Here is a 15,670-nt window from a genome sequence, read left to right as displayed (position 1 = left end):
GACCATCAATCTCTTCAGGACAAGGACCTTGAACACATCACCCCCAAGACAACGCAGTAGGTCGGAACTCCATGCACTGGATGTGGACTGAGTTTGATATGATAAGAAGGAACATGGCATGGTTTTCCTTGGTATCTGTTGGTACTTTATAGCTGAGAACCAATTGCTGGAATTGATAGACTCTTCACTATTCCACTATTGTCCACCATTCTTGGGCTTGATGATAAAGAAGATCTGTCACTCTGCCCTGTTAAAGCTTTGAAGATCTGCAACTTCTCTAAGTGCCTGTTTATCCTGCTTTCGACAGCCTCTACACTGGAAATCTCACATATGAGATAATCATCCTTCAAGTCTACACCTTTGCTGGTCTACCCCCACCAGTTGCCTGCAACCCAATTGAAATCTGAGCAGTAGCAAGACTATAACTCTTTAAGTAACTGATCATGGAAGGATGCTTTTGGAGATCGGAGATGGTCTTTATCTGTATCTGGTGTCCAAGGACTGCCCCAATGTGGACTCTTGGTACTGGTGCAGCAATTATTTACACTGACCCGCAATGAAAACGCATAACTGATTTTGATGTGGAATAAAGTGACAAAAAACAAAAGTTTAGATGCAAAATCATTTTCAGTTTATGACATGGGTAATAAGCAATGATTATGGTTTTAGATAAGTTGGATTCAGCAAATGCGAGTGGTGCAGATATGGTCGAACAAGGTCACCCCTTTAAACACTGTCAGTATCTTGTGTGTCCTCCATCTGCCCTGATGCAGGCAGTGAGACGATGGGGCAATGAGTCACAGAGGCGAGCAATGAAGGCCATGGGAATGTTCCTCCATTCTTGCTGCAAGGCCAGTGTGAGATCTGTGACGTTTGCTGGTGGGGGCTCCCCAATTCATCCCACAAATGCTCAATAGGGTTGAGATCTCGTGAATACCCTGGCCAGTCCATCATTACATTAATTCCAGCTTGCTGAATGCTTGTGTCACCCTGGCGGCATGAGGACGGGCATTGTCATTTTGGAATGTTTGTGGACGTTGAGGGCATTGGTGACGGCGCAGCAAAGGAACCACTATGGGCCTCAGGACTTCATCCACATAACGCTGTGCAGTCAGATTACCTTAGATGACAAGCAGATCACTCCTGAAACGTGCATTGATGTTCCCCCAAACCATTACTCTGCCACCACAAATCGATTTCTCTGACACAAGGGTCTGCATAACGCTCCCCACGACATCTTTCTTCCATCCACTAATGACACACAATACTGTGACTCGTCTGAAAAGACAAGCCCACGGAAGAAAAGTGGTTGTTGCGCATACTGCTGTGCGAATTGATGTCGGGCTTGGCAGTGACGGGGCAGAAGCACTGGGCCACAATATGGACGTCGAAAGTTCAGTCTGGCCTGTTTCAGGCGTCGAATGACTGTCACTTGGTGGATCCTTCTTCCATGGCTATCAATCGTTGCTGCTGCTATTGTTGGTGTTCTGAAGCAGTCTCAAAGGTGAACCAGTTGCATCTGTCGATCTTGTCTCGCTGTTGTAACCAGAAGTCGTCCTGGTTGAGGGCGGTCGGCAACGCTCCCTCTCATCTGGTGACGACTGACAAGATGGCTAATGGTGGACTGGTTGACATTAAGGCACCTACCAACAACATTTTCTGAAGTACCGGTTTCAAGGAGTCCCAGAGCGTGTGCACATTGCTGCAGATTCAGTCGCAGCATGTTTAAGACTGGCTACTGAGCTCTCTATACACGTGCATTATATGGGAAAGACCTCACAAAATGCACGTGCATTTTCATTGTCAGGATTGCCATAATAGGAACCAGGTCTTTTTTTCTCATTTTGTCTCCAACTGAGCAAGTTAGTTATAGTAAGTACAACAGACTAGCATGTCTGTGACACCAGACATGGTATTGCCATGTCCTTAGGCAGTCGTCACCAGCAGACAGACAGGCCAAATATATAGAATTCATTCAAAACCTGATATGCTTACATATTTGTTGAAATCTGTTTTCATGCCAGTCATATGCAATGTAGATGTTGCATCACATATACTCAGTGCATGTATTCAGAGATGCTAACCTCTAGAGTTTTACTGTAGTCGCTATGAATTTTACTCTCAAACTACTCCAATACAATTGCACTAGACATTTTAAGAAAGTTTATTAAAATTCGGATATATAGACAAAAACATATTTTCGTCGATTAAATATATTTTCAGCAAAAAGAGACAAGAAGAAATGTAATGCTGATAATTTGGAAATCTGCTGTTGGAGGCATGTGAAATTAAAGCTTCACTCTTGATTTGTGCCATATTATCTTTCTCAGAATCCATCATGATTTTAAGTATTTAGTTGACTAGTACTTTTATGGTCAACTACAAATTTTGATCCTTGAAAGTACTATTTACAACACTTTGGTGTTGGCATCTCTGATGCATTCATGGTAGACAAAGATGCACAATTTTACCCAAGGTGTGACACATCACCAGTAACTGGAATGATGGTTCACTGTGGTGCCTGTGTGTACAGAATGAATATAACAGATTAAGTCCAGAGTACAATATTGCAGAAGAAGCATTGCACCACCACTGAGCTCTCTAAGGTTGCATACAGAAAGTCTAGTGTTGGGTCCCTCCTGTGTTGAGAAATATCTATCAGTGAATGTTCAGGACAGTGTCATGATGTAGATGGTGTGCTATGTGCATCCATTGCATGATTCTACATTCTGTGTTTTGCCCGGTATTCCTGAAAATTTAACATGCCAAACTGCAGGTAGGTACAATTTCTGTTTTTCCATTAAAGGCACTACACTATCTAGAGGGGTGGAACATTTAGATCAACATCTCATATTGCATCTCGCAATGTTGAAAATCAGCAATAGTGAACATCAAAGTCTGTATTTTGTTTCTCACATACAAGACAGAATCAAAGAAATAGGAAGCTTGTGGTAAATGGAGGATTTGTTGATGGCAAATTTGTCAAACTGACTGGGTCACAATAGTTTGAAGAAATGGTATTTTCGGTCAACACAGGTGGAAGTCGATATTAGCTTCATCCTGCATACAATCTATGAGGGCTCTACTGAAACATGCACAGCTGTGTTGTTGGTTTGAAATAAGATTGTACATACATGTCAGCAAGTGTTTTGCTAATGACATATTCAGAGTAGTGAAGCTGAGGACAGTCAGCTACATGCATGTTAGTCTTTTCATAGTTGGGGTGTGAAGCCCATTTCTGGTGTTCCCCGCCGCAATATTGCTGGAATATTGCTAAAAGCGGCGTAAAACCATAGTCACTCACTTTTCATAGTTGGAATGTATTGTCTTTTGAAGAACAGAGAGAGAGTTGTATGACACACTGTCTATGTTGTTTCTTTAGCAACAGCATCAACAGCACCCACCCAACTGCTGGCCACCTGTCGCCACCTCTACAGCAACAACAAAGTCTTATTTGCTGCTCTAATGCTGCTGGCCATGCAAGGCGGGAAGATGGAGGCCCAGCTCTGGAACTTTCCTAAGAGGAGACAGTATGAAATGGATGACTCCACCCCATCAAAGGAAGAAAGGAGGAGATGGACCCAGTGGGACTGGGCACTACAGATAAGTGGAGTCGAGGACCTCTCAATGGATTACTCTTACAATGACATCAGTCACTGCAGGGACATACTACAATGTAAAGTACTTATGTCTTGTCTGTATGTCCAGTGCAAGCAGGGACTGTTCCAAGCATTAAGTGCCATACTCTGTGAACAAACAGAACACATTATCAAAACATTACCATTGCAGTTCATCTATCACCATGTCTTTGTTCAGCAACCTGACTCTGTCAATAATCTGCATGTGTTGATCCGCCCATGTCACTATCAGCTGCTTGCTGGGAGATTTGCTGCAGCAGTGGTCGACCAGAGATATGCCCGTGTGTTCAGTCACCCAGCATGTAATGATCCCGAGTTTGTCCAGCGTCTTGCTGCAGGTGTGAAAGGTCTGACATCAGATGACAGGCATGTTCTATACAGCTCCACTGACTCTGATGTTGGAGGGTCTTTTCTGTCCTGCCTGTGCTCATCCCGGGAAAGATTCCTCTATGACAGTTTCTGTGCAGAAGGCCTCTCTCTACAGGACTGTACAATGGAAGAGAAAGTCAAGGTAGCCCTGGTGTGCTGTCAGTCCGGGAATGTTGGGATACTCGAACAGCTGGTATGTGATGAGGATATGAATGGACAAGTGACTACATTCCACGGTCTTCATAAAGCCTGTGAGAGTGGGAGTGAGGCAGTGGTGAGATTACTGCTGGACAAGAATGCTGATGTATCAGTGACTGACAACTCACGGTCTACACCTCTTCATAAAGCATGTGAGAGAGGGAGTGAGGCAGTGGTGAGATTACTACTGGACAAGAATGCTGATGTATCAGTGACTGACAACTCACGGTCTACACCTCTTCATAAAGCATGTGAGAGAGGGAGTGAGGCAGTGGTGAGATTACTGCTGGACAAGAATGCTGATGTATCAGTGACTGACAACTCACGGTCTACACCTCTTCATAAAGCATGTGGTAGAGGGAGTGAGGCAGTGGTGAGATTACTACTGGACAATAATGCTGATGTATCAGTGACTGACACGTATGAGTTTACACCTCTTCATAAAGCATGTGAGAGTGGGAGTGAGGCAGTGGTGAGATTACTACTGGACAAGAATGCTGATGTATCAGTGACTGACAACTCACGGTCTACACCTCTTCATAAAGCATGTGAGAGAGGGAGTGAGGCAATGGTGAGATTACTACTGGACAAGAATGTTGATGTATCAGTGACTGACAACTCACGGTCTACACCTCTTCATAAAGCATGTGGTAGAGGGAGTGAAGCCATGGTGAGATTACTACTGGACAATAATGCTGATGTATCAGTGACTGACACGTATGAGTTTACACCTCTTCATAAAGCATGTGAGAGTGGGAGTGAGGCAGTGGTGAGATTACTACTGGACAAGAATGCTGATGTATCAGTGACTGACAACTCACGGTCTACACCTCTTCATAAAGCATGTGAGAGTGGGAGTGAGGCAATGGTGAGATTACTACTGGACAAGAATGTTGATGTATCAGTGACTGACAACTCACGGTCTACACCTCTTCATAAAGCATGTGAGAGTGGGAGTGAGGCAATGGTGAGATTACTACTGGACAAGAATGCTGATGTATCAGTGACTGACAACTCACGGTCTACACCTCTTCATAAAGCATGTGAGAGTGGGAGTGAGGCAATGGTGAGATTACTACTGGACAAGAATGTTGATGTATCAGTGACTGACAACTCACGGTCTACACCTCTTCATAAAGCATGTGAGAGAGGGAGTAGAGAGGCAATGGTGAGATTACTACTGGACAAGAATGCTGATGTATCAGTGACTGACAACTCACGGTCTACACCTCTTCATAAAGCATGTGAGAGTGGGAGTGAGACAGTGGTGAGATTACTACTGGACAAGAATGCTGATGTATCAGTGACTGACAACTCACGGTCTACACCTCTTCATAAAGCATGTGAGAGTGGGAGTGAGGCAATGGTGAGATTACTACTGGACAAGAATGTTGATGTATCAGTGACTGACAACTCACGGTCTACACCTCTTCATAAAGCATGTGAGAGAGGGAGTGAGGCAATGGTGAGATTACTACTGGACAAGAATGCTGATGTATCAGTGACTGACAACTCATGGTCTACACCTCTTCATAAAGCATGTGAGAGTGGGAGTGAGGCAGTGGTGAGATTACTACTGGACAATAATGCTGATGTATCAGTGACTGACACGTATGAGTTTACACCTCTTCATAAAGCATGTGAGAGAGGGAGTGAGGCAGTGGTGAGATTACTACTGGACAAGAATGCTGATGTATCAGTGACTGACAACTCACGGTCTACACCTCTTCATAAAGCATGTGAGAGTGGGAGTGAGGCAATGGTGAGATTACTACTGGACAAGAATGTTGATGTATCAGTGACTGACAACTCACGGTCTACACCTCTTCATAAAGCATGTGAGAGAGGGAGTGAGGCAGTGGTGAGATTACTACTGGACAATAATGCTGATGTATCAGTGACTGACAAACTGTGGGGGTCTACACCTTTCATAAAGCATGTCGTAGTGGGAGTAAGGCAGTGGTGAGATTCCTACTGGACAAGAATGCTGATGTATCAGTGACTGATGATGATGGGTCTACACCTCTTCATAAAGCATGTGAGAGTGGGAGTGAGGCAGTGGTGAGATTACTACTGGACAAGAATGCTGATGTATCAGTGACTGATGATGATGGGTCTACACCTCTTCATGAAGCATGTGAGAGTGGGAGTGAGGCAGTGGTGAAATTACTACTGGACAAGAATGCTGATGTATCAGTGACTGATGATGTTGGGTCTACACCTCTTCATAAAGCATGTGAGAGTGGGAGTGAGGCAGTGGTGAGATTACTACTGGACAAGAATGCTGATGTATCAGTGACTGATGATGTTGGGTCTACACCTCTTCATAAAGCATGTGAGAGGGAGTGAGGCAGTGGTGAGATTACTGCTGGACAAGAATGCTGATGTATCAGTGACTGACAATGATGAGGGGTCTACACCTCTTCATAAAGCATGTGAGAGAGGGAGTGAGGCAGTGGTGAGATTACTACTGGACAAGAATGCTGATGTATCAATGACTGACAAACTGTGGGGGTCTACACCTTTTCATAAAGCATGTGGTAGTGGGAGTGAGGCAGTGGTGAGATTCCTACTGGACAAGAATGCTGATGTATCAATGACTGATGATGATGGGTCTACACCTCTTCATGAAGCATGTGAGAGTGGGAGTGAGGCAGTGGTGAAATTACTACTGGACAAGAATGCTGATGTATCAGTGACTGATGATGTTGGGTCTACACCTCTTCATAAAGCATGTGGTAGTGGGAGTGAGGCAGTGGTGAGATTACTACTGGACAAGAATGTTGATGTATCAGTGACTGACAACTCACGGTCTACACCTCTTCATAAAGCATGTGAGAGAGGGAGTGAGGCAGTGGTGAGATTACTGCTGGACAAGAATGCTGATGTATCAGTGACTGACAACTCACGGTCTACACCTCTTCATAAAGCATGTGAGAGAGGGAGTGAGGCAGTGGTGAGATTACTACTGGACAAGAATGCTGATGTATCAGTGACTGACAACTCACGGTCTACACCTCTTCATAAAGCATGTGAGAGTGGGAGTGAGGCAGTGGTGAGATTACTACTGGACAAGAATGCTGATGTATCAGTGACTGACAACTCACGGTCTACACCTCTTCATAAAGCATGTGGTAGAGGGAGTGAGGCAATGGTGAGATTACTACTGGACAAGAATGCTGATGTATCAGTGACTGAAAACTCAGGGTCTACACCTCTTCATAAAGCATGTGAGAGAGGGAGTGAAGCAGTGGTGAGATTACTACTGGACAAGAATGCTGATGTATCAGTGACTGACAACTCACGGTCTACACCTCTTCATAAAGCATGTGGTAGAGGGAGTGAGGCAATGGTGAGATTACTACTGGACAAGAATGCTGATGTATCAGTGACTGAAAACTCAGGGTCTACACCTCTTCATAAAGCATGTGAGAGAGGGAGTGAAGCAGTGGTGAGATTACTACTGGACAAGAATGCTGATGTATCAGTGACTGACAACTCATGGTCTGCACCTCTTCATAAAGCATGTGAGAGAGGGAGTGAGGCAATGGTGAGATTACTACTGGACAAGAATGCTGATGTATCAGTGACTGATGATGATGGGTCTACACCTCTTCATAAAGCATGTGGTAGAGGGAGTGAGGCAGTGGTGAGATTACTACTGGACAAGAATGCTGATGTATCAGTGACTGACAGGTTTGGGTCTACACCTCTTCATAAAGCATGTGGTAGAGGGAGTGAGGCAGTGGTGAGATTACTACTGGACAAGAATGCTGATGTATCAGTGACTGACAGGTTTGGGTCTACACCTCTTCATAAAGCATGTGGTAGAGGGAGTGAGGCAGTGGTGAGATTACTGCTGGACAAGAATGCTGATGTATCAGTGACTGACAATCTGTGGGGGTCTACACCTCTTCATAAAGCATGTAGTAGTGGGAGTGAGGCAGTGGTGAGATTACTACTGGACAAGAATGCTGATGTATCAGTGACTGACAATCTGTGGGGGTTTACACCTCTTCATAAAGCATGTAGTAGTGGGAGTGAGGCAGTGGTGAGATTACTACTGGACAAGAATGCTGATGTATCAGTGACTGATGATGATGGGTCTACACCTCTTCATAAAGCATGTGAGAGTGGGAGTGAGGCAGTGGTGAGATTACTACTGGACTGTGGTGCAGATCCATCTGCACGTGACAACATGGGCAAGACACCAGACAGTAGAACCTGGTCTGCTGCTGTAAGGAACATTGTGTTCACAGAGTGAGTACATGTTTTTCCCATGTTCAGATTCCTATATTTAATGTGTGAAGTTGGCCTACCAAGGAACATACACTATGTCTAGATTTCCACAGGGGCTTGTAACACTAAAAACTGCTCAAGGTATGTACTGTCACTGACGGCGTCTTAGCACTATGTCAAAGGATCCTTTTATATAGTGCTAAGACCCCATTAGTGACTTACATACCTTGATGGCAGTTCGTAGCGTTACAAGCCCATGTGTAGATTTCAGTTTTTGACATTTTTAGATATCTCAATAAAACTAGGACACCAGAATGCAGGATGTGAGGTGAGGTGAAATTAGGTTTAATGTCGTGCTTGAGAAGATTTCGCTCATATGACGACGTGCGTGCGTGTGCATGTGTATGTGCGGCTGCTTGTACTAGCCCCGACTGAAGCTGGTTTTATAGTGCTAGCCCACTTGAATCTTTCGGGGATCGAACCCGCGACCTTCCAGCGAACCCGTCATTTCAGAAATGAATATTTTCTTTTTCAGTTTAGTTCCATGTTTTTGTTTGTTACTGTACATTTCTGGTGCCATTTTTCCTCATGGTTGTGAAATTTAAGAATAGATCAATTATGTTTCACAAATACCGGTGTAGCAGCCCAGAATAACCCCCACCAGATTATACTGGTATACCCAAAGTATACCCCTCCAGCCCAGACTATACCCCTAAAAAAATAGGTTGACAATTCACTCAATATGAGTGTGTGACTCATTTAAAGGATTTTGTAGGTGCATTTCATTTACATTACTGCATAATACAAAATTTATGAAGCATTTGTTTAGTGCCTCTCTGCGATGTGATATTTTCGACTTTGCGTATACCAGCCATGCTGATATATCATCAAGGTTAGTAGTTAGTTATCTGCTTTATTTAGTGTCGCAAGCACAACTAAGGTATTTCGGCGACGGGGTAGTACACTTATTAAGAAATGAGGTGGAACAAAAAAAAGAAAATTTGAGAGAAAACTGATTTGAAAAGTTAAAAGAACATATATACATATTTATAACAATTTTTAAAATGGTAAAAAGTGGAATTATTGTATTATTGTTTCGGGAGATTTGATGGTCTATGGAGATCATCAAGGTGTTTAATGGAATTATTTTATACCTACCTTCTTGTGACACAAATTAGTTTGTTTGACTTTTAGAGAAAACATATAAGTTAAAAAAGATGAAACAAAACATTTTGACAAGTGTTAAACAGATCAAACGTGAAATGAGAAAGATTAAACCACACGCTACAAAACACATTACATTGTAATAGAAACTCAACAACAACATGAACAGATTAACTACGGGCACACTCTACTCATCAATCTAACTAGGGCTGTTCCATTATGGAGGTGTGTGTTGTCTTAATTAATACCCAACTCCACTGTCTAACAACTGGCTGTCTAACTAATGGGAGATAACCGGTGTGAGAGGGCTGATGTACCCTGCCAGCTTCAGCTTGAAATCCCACACTGATTATGCTTTTATCTGGAAAATGTATCGGACCTTTTAATGTTGTAACCAGTGTTTAATTGTGTGAGAAGTACAATAAAAATTATAGTAGTACCCTTAATCACTTGTTTTCTGTAGGGGTATAATCTGGGCTGGGGGTATACTATGGCCTAGTTCAGAATGTACCCCGGGGTATAAACTAGGCTAGCCCAGATTATACCTGGGGTATAGTCTGGGCTAGCCAGTTCTAACCCCCGTATAGTCTGGGACAGGGTATACTCTTGCCTGTTACACCGGGGTGGTCTGAATCCTTTTCACTTTCTCAGTATTAACAAATAGTTAGAACACCTCCTTTGCAATGCTCTTGCAATATTTGTGCCAGTATAGAAACAGTACTGTAAGCACTGGTAATAGTATGTTCCTACATACTCATCTGTCGTTATTGGTTCAGTGAAATGTTGGGAAATATTTAGAAAGCTAAGGAGGACAAAGGATTGTCCACACAAATGTATTGTTCATTCATTGCACTGATTTATTCACTACTGCTAACCAGACAGGTTACAGTTTGTGTTCGTATGAACAGTTCGCGAAAACACACCAGACAGCAACTTACTTCGCGGACGCTCGAGCATGCAAAAAGCATGCGTTTTCGCCACGATGTGGGGTTCGAAGTGAAATTGTAGTTAGTTTGTTTCGATATGTTGATAAGGCAGCACGCCTTGAGATTGTCAGTTAGTGGTAACCATTTGGGTGTTAGATTGTTTGACAGAGGTTTAGTGTAATAGAAAGTTAGGAATGTAAGATATTGTAAAGATAATAAAAGGTAAATTAAAACAAATATTAGATTCTGATTTAGTGGTTTCGTTTGATATAACAGCTAATACAGTTCCTGCTGACCATAAGGGATGTTACTCTGGCTTTACTTGATCTTGCCTAAATAAGAACATGTTATGAATGGATACCTACATCCCTTTCAAATAATGTTGTATTGAGGAAGAAATAGATGATTACATTTTCATTTTGTTATTGCAACAGCGCAAAAGTGAAATCAGTATTGATAGTCTTACTTGCTGTCCTATCGTGTATTGTCATGAGCCATATGAACAATAGCACTGCTTTGATTTAGTGCTTCCCTCCTTGCCGTATCTTTTTGGATCTACCCTTTTCTGAGTTTAATGAAGGAAACTTGAAAGAGGAATTCAGTTCTGTTTATTAGCATGTTCATGTTTTCATCATTCCATGTCCAACCAGATTACCTAAAAGGAAAGTTTTCAACTGCATCATGTAATAAGCAGCAGGAATAGGTACCAACCAGAAATGATCTGTAATTGTTACCTTGAGGGTACTGGGGACATTACTGTATTCATGCCCTTCTGGTTTTAACTGCGCTATGGTCAGTCTAACAGGAGTTAGAAAACTGAATTCACCAGTGTATCCTGGTAATGCATTCCAAGGTACTGAAGTCACCATTGCCAATTCTAAAATGTATTATGGATAAAGCAGTTGTAGCAAATGTGTGTCTCCATGTAGTTTTTGCCTCTGAGCTACATACAGTAACTGGCCATAAATGAGTCATCATTAGTGAAATTTCCATAGACTTACATGTTAATTAACTGTTGCAGAATAATTTTCATAAATTTAGTAGAAGTCATTTTGTTTTGATATTTTGCAAACATCTTGGAAATCATATTCAGCTAAGTGTACATAATTTCCTTTCATCTTTCCGTTAATTAGTTACCGAATGTCACCTGATTAAGCAACATAGGTACATACAACTTTTAATCTATCCCATAGACAACCATGTTAAACCTGACTGGTATGTCTAATATATGTTGTTTAAATAGTTGCAGTTTTCTTAATAATCATCGGAAAATTGAATGTAAATTATGTGTATGTAGCTGAGATAATTTCCCAGCTGGTAGGTAAGCATTAAAAGCAATTCGACCGAAACAAGATTTATGAAAATTATTCTTGTAATAGTTAATTACCATGCAAGTCTATGGGAATTTCACTAATGATGACTCACTTATGGCCAGCTACTGTATATGTCAGTGTGCTCTGTGAGGTGAATTGGGGTTTAACCTCATACTTTAGAATGTTTTGCTCATGCGTGTGTATGTGTGGCTGATTGTACTAGTGCTGACTTGAGCTGGTTTTATAGTGCTAGCCCGCTGAGATACCATGCTGCAGTGAAACATGAATACCCCACGCAGGCACATTATACTGACTCCGAGCTGACCAGTCCTTGTTGTACCCATTAATGCCAAGCGCAAGGCAGGGACCAACAAGTACCATATTTTAACTTCTTTTAGGGGTGGATACAGCTTCACACTTTTGAGAAAGAGGGGGTGCACACTTCATTTTCACCCATTTTCATGAGAGTTTCAATGGTCATGTGATAAACCTTTAGGACAAAAGTATCTTTTGGTATGACGTGATCGGGGATCAAACCCGCGACCTTCTGCTCTCCGTCAAGGGTTCTAACCACTACACCAAGGAGGTGGGTGTGCTGTGTAACAACATGAGAGTAACCTAATGATATCGCAATGTGGCTGACTGTCAGCCATGAAGATCATCCATCCCAGTTCCTTCTGTAGTAGTGTAACCTGGTAAAGTCACAATGTCAGTTGCAAGCATGACAACGAAAGCAATGAAATACACCCAGCAGGAAAAGGAAATTAGAAGAAACCAAATTCTGTATCACTGTTGATTAAGTATCATCATTCATTCAGTGGTTAACTTTGAAATAATTTCTTGGTCACAGCATTTTATGCCTTTGGTTTCAGAAGAAGACGGCGAGGTGTTAGTGTGGATGCTCCTGGATGGTGGGATGTAAGTATATTGTGACTAGACATGCCTGGCTGCTGTTCCTGTACTACTGGCTGCTAACCGTGACAGACAGACCAGCCACATTGCGTAACATACTGCCTGGAAGTCCACAACAGACTGCTCTATACTACTAAAACACAATATTATACAGAAAATTAGTTTCAGACATATTCCACACATTCCCGTTATGGTTAAAGATTGCACCATGTAAGCACAGTAGGTAATTTAGAATGTATCTGGTATGCAACAGGGTTTTGATGTAAATGAAACAAAATAAATGTCAAAAACCTGATTATTCAGTATTTGATTAGGTGATTCAGATTCAAATGATAGGTTTACTGTTTACAACCTGCTACATGTACTTTTTTATCCTCTTTAACCAGACCCAATCTAGTCAGCACATAGGACCACTGACGCCTTTGTATCATCAACTTCACCTTTGGCCAAAGGTACAACAGTCTGATATAAACACTTGGAGTAGCAATTGCCTGTCAAGTACTCAGATGATGGCACAGCCAGGTGGTTCACAGTTCATGACACAGCCCGGTGGTTCACAGCTCATGACACACCCAGGTGGACCTCAACTCATGACACAGCCAGGTGGTTTTCAGCTCATGCCACAGCCAGGTGGTTCACGGCACATGACACAGTCAGGTGGTTCACAGCTCATGACACAGCCAGGTGGTTCACAGCTCATGCCACAGCCAGGTGGTTCACAGCTCATGACACAGCCAGGTGGTTCACAGCTCATGACACAGTCAGGTGGTTCACAGCTCATGACACAGTCAGGTGGTTCACAGCTCATGACACAGTCAGGTGGTTCACAGCTCATGACACAGTCAGGTGGTTCACAGCTCATGACACAGTCAGGTGGTTCACAGCTCATGACACAGTCAGGTGGTTCACAGCTCATGACACAGTCAGGTGGTTCACAGCTCATGCCACAGCCAGGTGGTTCACAGCTCATGACACAGTCAGGTGGTTCACAGCTCATGACACAGTCAGGTGGTTCACAGCTCATGACACAGTCAGGTGGTTCACAGCTCATGACACAGCCAGGTGGTTCACAGCTCATGCCACAGCCAGGTGGTTCACAGCTCATTCCACAGTCAGGTGGTTCACAGCTCATGACACAGTCAGGTGGTTCACAGCTCATGACACAGTCAGGTGGTTCACAGCTCATGGCACAGTCAGGTGGTTCACAGCTCATGACACAGTCAGGTGGTTCACAGCTCATGACACAGTCAGGTGGTTCACAGCTCATGACACAGTCAGGTGGTTCACAGCTCATGACACAGCCAGGTGGACCTCAGCTCATGACACAGCCAGGTGGTTCACAGCTCATGACACAGCCAGGTGGTTCACAGCTCATGACAAAGACAGGTCAACACCCATTCACATTTTCTTCAAGCAAATCTCAGTTTGTGCCAGATTTTCAACTGGATACAAATCAAGGTTCCACAATTTCCTCATCAGATTCATCCTGTCTTACAACCATGTCAGACATAGGTACACAGCCAGGTTTTTCTTCATTGTCAGGACTACTAGTTACACCACACAGCTGGATGTCAGCCCAAGATGCTGCTGAGAGCAATATGATGTCTTGTAATGGCAGTGACTACAACACTACACCAGCGGCATCACTACCTACACGGGTTGAACCTGACTGCAAGACGTCTGTCTCAGGTGATAAAGGTTTACAGGAACACAATCTACCAATAATAAACAGTGCTCCTTTCACGACATGTCAGAATATGGTTTCAAGATTGAACAACAACCAGCGGGTTGTGTACACTCAAGCCAAAGAGGACACTACAACTGTGACATCCATTGGACGTAGCACCACACTAAGCAGTTCTAATAACCATCCCATGCCACAACAATCTGTGAGCAGTAGCCCGGTGCCAAGCAATCTCCAGGACTCTTATGCTTCTCACCCCATGTCAAGTATAGCGATGTCTCTACAAGAGCCACCACTCTTATACAGTCATACAAATCCACAAAGCTTCCTTCTAGAAAAGGTGGTTTTAAGATCCCAGTTCAAAGAGTCATGAAGTGTATGCTATTTCCTGTGCCAAACATCTTCTAAGATTGATTAGCTTCCTGTCCTCAGTCAAAAATGTTTAAATACAAGGTCTGTCAAGTCTGTCATTCCCTATCAAGAGAATGGTCATAAAGCATATTTATAAACATGATACAAAACTTTACAAAAAATGTCTCACCAACAAAGGATGTGGTCTAAATACTATGTTGCTAAAATACAAAATTTCAAAACATTATTGTTCTGTGTTTGTGAGAGTGCACAGAGAGTAGTGTTTTACAACTGTCTACCATTGTTGAACTGTAAACGAGGCAGGATCATCTGTTGACCATCTGTAGCAAACAATCATCTATTGACCATCTGTAGCGAACAATCATATCTCGAAGAAACTAGTTGCTAACAATCATCTCTTGAAGCCCCAGTTACCTTCCACTTGGCAACAAAAGGTAGCATTGTCCCTTCTTAGAAACAACAGACACAGGCTTGTGTCAGTACCGTACTCTTTGTGGAATGGAGGGTTGTCAAGGCCTTTAAACTGAAGGCAGAGCAGTCGTTGCCAAGGATTATTCCTGAAGGATGTTGAGCAGCGGCCGACACCATCATGTGTTGTTTCTACATATACTGTGTTGACATATACTTTGTTGATTTTGTTACATTGACTTGTGTTGTTTGTACATATGTAAAGTTTGTGTTGATTTTACAATGTTTTTGTGATTCACAGATACACTCAGGTGTGTCATTTACTTTTTATTCAAAGCACCTGAATTAGGATTATCAATTTTTTTATATTGTATTCATGTACATTGATAAAAATCTCTGCTGGCATGTACAAGTCAGACTGCAGGAATACATGTACAGAGATATCTG

General features: G+C 42.7%; 1 protein-coding gene across 1 annotated transcript; it reads left to right on the top strand.

The window, feature by feature from the left end:
* Positions 1 to 8,285: 8,285 nt before the first annotated feature.
* LOC124291253 lies at positions 8,286 to 15,292 on the top strand. Its single transcript, XM_046728194.1, has 5 exons — positions 8,286 to 8,465; positions 12,720 to 12,765; positions 13,146 to 13,281; positions 13,417 to 13,848; positions 14,038 to 15,292. The coding sequence occupies exons 1-5, from the start codon at positions 8,404 to 8,406 to the stop codon at positions 14,814 to 14,816; spliced, it is 1,455 nt and encodes a 484-aa protein (XP_046584150.1). The 5' UTR covers positions 8,286 to 8,403; the 3' UTR covers positions 14,817 to 15,292.
* The last annotated feature ends 378 nt before the right edge of the window (positions 15,293 to 15,670 follow it).

This window comes from Haliotis rubra, unplaced genomic scaffold, assembly GCF_003918875.1.
Source record: "Haliotis rubra isolate DU_JTF1 unplaced genomic scaffold, ASM391887v1 Scf488, whole genome shotgun sequence".
Lineage (NCBI taxonomy): Eukaryota > Metazoa > Mollusca > Gastropoda > Lepetellida > Haliotidae > Haliotis > Haliotis rubra.
Note: the sequence above shows the minus strand (reverse complement) of the source record. Positions and strands in the feature narration are given on the sequence as shown.